The following is a 5,975-nucleotide window of genomic DNA, read 5'->3' on the forward strand; positions in this document are numbered from 1 at the left end:
AAATAATAGCATCTTCTTCTTCCACATGATGTAATTTTCTTTATCAAATAGTGGAATTTTAACGGTTCCAACTTTTTGTGAAATCATTATGAATTTTTGAATAAATAAAAATTCAAGGAGTTTAAAAATCACAAAAGTCTAGGATCTTGATTTGTTCGTTAATCAGAAGGCTCTGATACCAATTGTTAGGTCCCAATGTGTTTGTAGAAGGGGGGTTGAATACAAACAGTACCGAATAATCGAATTAAATACGGAATAAAAAATGTGAAACAAAATTCAAGTTAAATAAAAATATTATTAAACTTGAAAGGTGTTACAACAACTGTATCGATTACAAGGAATTAATCTCAAATTAATTATCACAAATTTAGAATAAATTCGACATGAACTTTTTCTATTTTTGCAATAATTAGAATCAAATGCTAAACGCGATTTGAGATTAAGTTTTAGGGATTTTGATCCGCTAGATTGTTACAGAAGAACAAGAGAATGATTTCTAGTTGATTGGATTTAACTTTGCAAACTAGAAATTTGATCTTGAATTTAGCAGAGAAGATATAATGTTTCAGAGGTGGCTGCTTTGTTCTTGAGTTGTGTTCTGTGTTGATTGTTTTACTTCTGTTCTGCTGCTTTCCTTTTTAACAAATCAACAGACATGAATAAAGCTGGCATGACAATCCTTTTAGCTGGTAGGACATTCGGTGAGACTATCCTTTTGAACTAGCAAGACAATCCCAATAGCTAGCAAGACTATCCTTTGAACTGGAGAGACTTTCGGTATGACTATCAAAATGAACTAGCAAGACTATCTCCTCCCAGTGTAACTTTCGGCAAGACAACTATTTGTACTAGAATGACTTTCGGTATGACTATTGATTGTCATACCGATTGTCATATTAGTACAATCAGATTTGTCTTGCTGAATTTAAATGAATTTTAATCCAATTTAAATTCTGAAAATCCTTAATATTAATTCATAATTAATTAATCAATTAATTCAATTAATCAATAAATTAATCTTTGCAGATATAATTTATTTTCTTAATTAAATTATATGACTTAATTAATTAATAGAGAATTAATACTAATCTTGAGCAGCAACCATTCTTCTACAAATCTTCTGAAAATCACTGAAAATTATGAATCAATTCCACCACTTCAATGTTGACACTCGATGTACTGTCTGGTTCATGAGTGACTAACTTCCGTGACATTTCTTCATGTCTTGACTTTGACAACTTGATTTTCTTCAGATTAAATCCTTGTAATTCTCTGATACCCTGACGAGATCTCTGTCACTTGATTAAATCCACAATCTTGATTTATATCACTGAGGCTTGATCAATTTCTTGAGCTTCTTCCAGTGAATTAATTCCTCAATTCTGTAGATGAACCTTGTTTCTGAATCCTTTGAAAGATGTTACTTTGCGAGATCTCTTTGACGGTAGATCCACTATTTACTTATTACATTCTTATTTGAGTTGAGTTAAATCCTCGAATATACAAATAGGCTATGACATATGCCTTACATTGTGTTTAGCCTCAGCCAAGCTTTTCTGATCATTTTCTAGTGAACGTTCTATTCGTCATGAAACTTATTTTCATGGATGTCCTAGTCTTCACGAAATGTGTTTTCATGGACTCTTTATCCTTCGCGAAACTTGTTCTCATGGACGTCCTAGTCTTCATAAAACTTGTTCTCGTTGGGCACCTAATTTTTCAAGAATTCTCAAGGAATTTCATAAGAGTTCACCAGAAAACCTTTAAGAGGGTCTGGATCAACCCCACATGGGTTCCTGTCGGCTATAAGGCCTTCATGTGGCCTGGTCGACCAATTCTGCTCTTTTTGGACGTTTGGCCCTTTTTCTAGTGAGCGTTATGTACTTGTTCTCGTGAACGTTCTACTCTTCACGAAACTTAATTCCCTCCGTGAGGGTTCTAGTCGGCCTAATCCTTCCTTGTGGAGGACTAGGCGTCACTGACTCTTGGTAGGCCAGAATCCCACCTCTGTGAGCGTCTTACTCTTCATGAAATTTATTTTCCTCCGTGAGGGTTCTAGTAGGCCTAATCCTTCCTTGTGGAGGACTAGGAGTCACTGACTCTTGGTAGGCCAGAATCTCACCTTCGTGAGCGTCTTACTCTTCATGAAACTTGTTCTCGTGAACGTCCTATTCTTTACGAAACTTGTTTCCATGGAAGTTCATGTCTTCACCAGGAGCATCCCTTGGCTCTAGTTCATGGTTTTCCTGGAACCTTCTCTAAGGGGCCATCCATATTAGTTTCGGACGTCTGTAGACGTTCCTTGGAGGATGTCCTAGTCAGCCTAAACCCTCCATGTAGAGGAGTCAGCTTCAAGGACTCTTGGTCGACCAAAGAGACCAAGCCCTTGAGGCCCTGGTCGGCCGTAACCTTAATGTCTAGAGCTTCTTGGCCCTTTGGGATCTTATTTCGTGGAAGTTCTTGAACTTCAATCTTCTCAATATCAATTTTTGGATTAGACTTCTCTCTTTTTTATTCGAGGGGGTGCCTTGCCGGGTGGGGGCCTTATCCAAGGACCCTTTAGACGGTCAAAGATCTTTATGGATGGCTACTCGGCCTCCTCTGGTCGGTCAAGGGGAACCATATTTTCTTTCTTGGATAACATATCTCGATGGGCCTCGAACATAAACTATCATGTTCGTGTTCTTGATGGGTCCCTATAATTCAAAGGAAGCTTGTTAAATTTGGCCTAACCCCTCCTAATTTTCCATTGGTTAAATTTGTTCCAATTAGGGGAACAACTTCCTGAGGCGGGGATGTGCGGGGATCATGCCTTGTATTTGGTACATCTATTCTTTTTAGAACTTTCAATACTTCAAATTAAAGGAGGAGCCTGTCTTGCTTAAGGCACCCCTTGGAGGCCGGTCTGCTGGAGCCCTTTCCGAGGGATCCTGAGTTGGTTAAAGGCTTTCTTTTGAGGCTGATCAGCCTTCTTCGGTAGGCTGGAGTCTGTAATGTATACTTTAGTCGACCAAATATATTTCGTGAAGTTAGCTTTCTAATATTTTTTTCTTATTAGGCCAACGCCTACTTTGCAGCTTCTTTCACTAAGAGTGCAAAATGAAGGAGTGGGCACATGGGCATTGATGAAGAAACTTGAGAGAAAGTTTCAGTATTGGGATTCTAAAGCTCTCTTAGTGTTTATCAACAGTCGGAAGACTTATTCAAGATGATGGACACCCATGATGATGAGGTGCGCTCTGTTAATATGTCCATTGGCTCTGTTCATAGCTCTTACCCGGATATGGTAAATTTACGGGGCTTTCCTAGCCTTTGGGTTGTTTCTGAGGTTGCCATTATTGGCCAATCATCTAATTTTGGACTATAGATTGTCCTTCAGTGTATAGGTCTTGCATGGCTTTATTCGCCGTGTGTGGCTTTTATCTATTTGTTGTCCTTCATGGACTTAAACATCTTCAATGCGTAACCTAATTGTTCATCATGACTTGATTTCTGATCCTTCAGGATCTCCTGCATTCATTGTTTGATATTTTATTCATCTTTTATTTTCGGTACTCTGGTCCTTCGGGAATTTTATTCATTGGATGCTCGTACACTGGTCGACCTTATTCCTCCGTTTATTACTAAGTACTAGGAACATGTTTTTCATGTCCTGAACATATTAAACCTTCAGCTTTGAAACGCGCCAAGTATGAGGCACTTTATCACCGCTCAGGATTTCTGACTTGTAGGATCCTCTTCCTCATGTTTTCTTGACCTTATACGGCCTTTCCCAGTTAGGGGTTAGCTTTTCTTTCTCTTCAACTCTTGAAGCCTCAATCTTTCTTAAGATCAAGTCTCCTTGGTAAAAGAACCTTTGTTTAACCCTTCTATTAAAATAGAGGGAGGCTCTTCGTTGATGCTCTGTATTGCGAACATTGGCCTCATCTCTGACCTCGTCAATGGAATCGAGAGCGAGCCTCATGCCTTCTTCATTGGTTTCCGATTCATAATCTTCAATCTTAGGGGATCCATGTGTGATTTCAAGGGGCACCACTGCCTCAAGTCCGTAAGCTAGCATAAATGGGGTAGCTTCAGTTGTCACTTTGCAGGTGGTACAATATTCCTATAGTATAGGCAGCAACTCATCCACCCAAGTGTTTCTCGAGCATTCAACCATATTCTTAAGTCCATCAAGGATGATTCTGTTAGCAACTTCCGCTTGCCCGTTTTCTTAAGGATGTACAACCGAGGTGAAGCGAAGTTCTATATTGTTATCGTCACAGTAATCTCTGAACTCTGCATTATCAAATTGTTTCCCATTATCCGTGACAAGGATTCGTGGGATTCCATATCGGCATATCACATTCTCCCATAAGAATTGGGAAATTTGCTTGGTGGTTATCTTGGCTAGTGCCTTAGCCTCAATCCAATTTGTAAAGTAGTCTATGGCTACCACAATGAATTTCCTTTGTTCCTATGCTACAAGAAATGGTCCAAGTATGTCCATTCCCCACATTGCGAAAGGGATGGGTGTGCTGATCGATGCAAGCCTCTCTGGGGGCTTTCGTACTATTGGAGTGTGCCTCTGGCATCTATCACATTTCTTCACATAAGCCTTTGCATCGGCTAGCATAGTTGGCCAGTAGAATCCCAACCGAGTTATCTTGTGAGCGAGGGCTCTGCCCCCTAAGTGTTTTCCATAAATCCCTTCATGGGCTTCTTTAAGTGCCTTATCTGCTTCAAGAGGTTTTAAGCACTTCAAGTACGGAATAACAAAGGGCCTTTTATAAAAAAGGCCTTCAATCAATAAATATTCCAATGCTCTAACCGACAGCTTGCGTGCCTCCTGGGCATTTTCGGGGAGCCACCCAGTTTCTAAATGGGTCTTGATCGGGTCTATTCAACAGCTTGCCACACCAACCGGTGCTGTCAGATTTATGACATGAATAGTAGGGGTCTTCAAGACCTGGAAGTAAATACTTCTCGGATAGTTCTCGATTTCAGACGAGGCGAACTGAGACAAGGCATCCGCCGCAGTGTTCTCCTTTCTTGGAACATATTCTGCGTACCATTCATCGAACTGAGTTAGTATTCCCTTTACGACTGTCAGGTACTTGACCATAGTATCATCCTTGGTCTCAAAGAAAAAAATTACATTTTTTTTTCAATAAATACTATTAAAAAAAGGGCCCCATTAACTTGAGCAATTACAAGTCTTGAGTCTCCGCAGACCTTCAGGTTTTTGGCCCTCACGGCTCTAGCCAAGCCTAAGCCAACTATCAATACTTCATATTCTGCTTCATTATTCGTAGTCGGGAAATCCAACTTCAAAGCATATTCAATATAAACCCATCAGGGCTTTGCAAGACTAGGCCTGCACTACTAGATTTTGTTTTGGATGCTCCATCAAAATGGAGAACCTAATACTCTTTCAAGGTTATTTCTTCATCCTTCTCATTCTCTCCTCCTTCTGGGGTTACTATCTCTTGCCCCCCGACTTCTTGGTCATTAATGTGCATTCAACCATGAAGTCTGCTAAGCCCTGAGCCTTGATGGCCATTCGAGGCTTGTACTTGATATCAAATTCTCCTAACTCAATTGCCCATTTGATGAGCCTTCCAATGGCCTTCGGGCTATGAAGAATGTTCCTCAAAGGTTGGTCTGTCAGGACTTCGATCTTGTGATCCTGAAAGTATGGTCTCAACTTCCTCGAGGCTGTGATGAGAGCAAGCGCGAACTTCTCCGTGATGGAGTAATTCAACTATGTTCCATGGAGTGTCTTGCTTACATAGTATATAGGCTTCTGGAGCTTCTGCTCTTCCTTCACGAGGACCGCACTCACGGCTTGTTCAGATACCGCGAGGTACAAATAAAGAGTGTCCTCCAGACTTGGTTTAGCCAAGAACAAGGCTTCAGTCATGTACTTCTTCAGCTGTTCAAAGGCCTCTTGGCTCTCAGATGTTCACTCAAAGTCCTTCACCTTCTTAAGGGTT

The 5,975-nt window shown here is 40.3% G+C and overlaps 1 protein-coding gene across 1 annotated transcript; it reads right to left on the reverse strand.

The window, feature by feature from the left end:
- Positions 1-3,742: 3,742 nt before the first annotated feature.
- Positions 3,743-4,060, reverse strand: LOC141685883 (uncharacterized). Its single transcript, XM_074490959.1, has one exon. The coding sequence runs from the start codon at positions 4,058-4,060 to the stop codon at positions 3,743-3,745; it is 318 nt and encodes a 105-aa protein (XP_074347060.1).
- Between the last annotated feature and the right edge of the window lie 1,915 nt (positions 4,061-5,975).

This window comes from Apium graveolens, chromosome 9 (assembly GCF_009905375.1).
Source record: "Apium graveolens cultivar Ventura chromosome 9, ASM990537v1, whole genome shotgun sequence".
In the NCBI taxonomy this organism is placed as follows: domain Eukaryota; kingdom Viridiplantae; phylum Streptophyta; class Magnoliopsida; order Apiales; family Apiaceae; genus Apium; species Apium graveolens.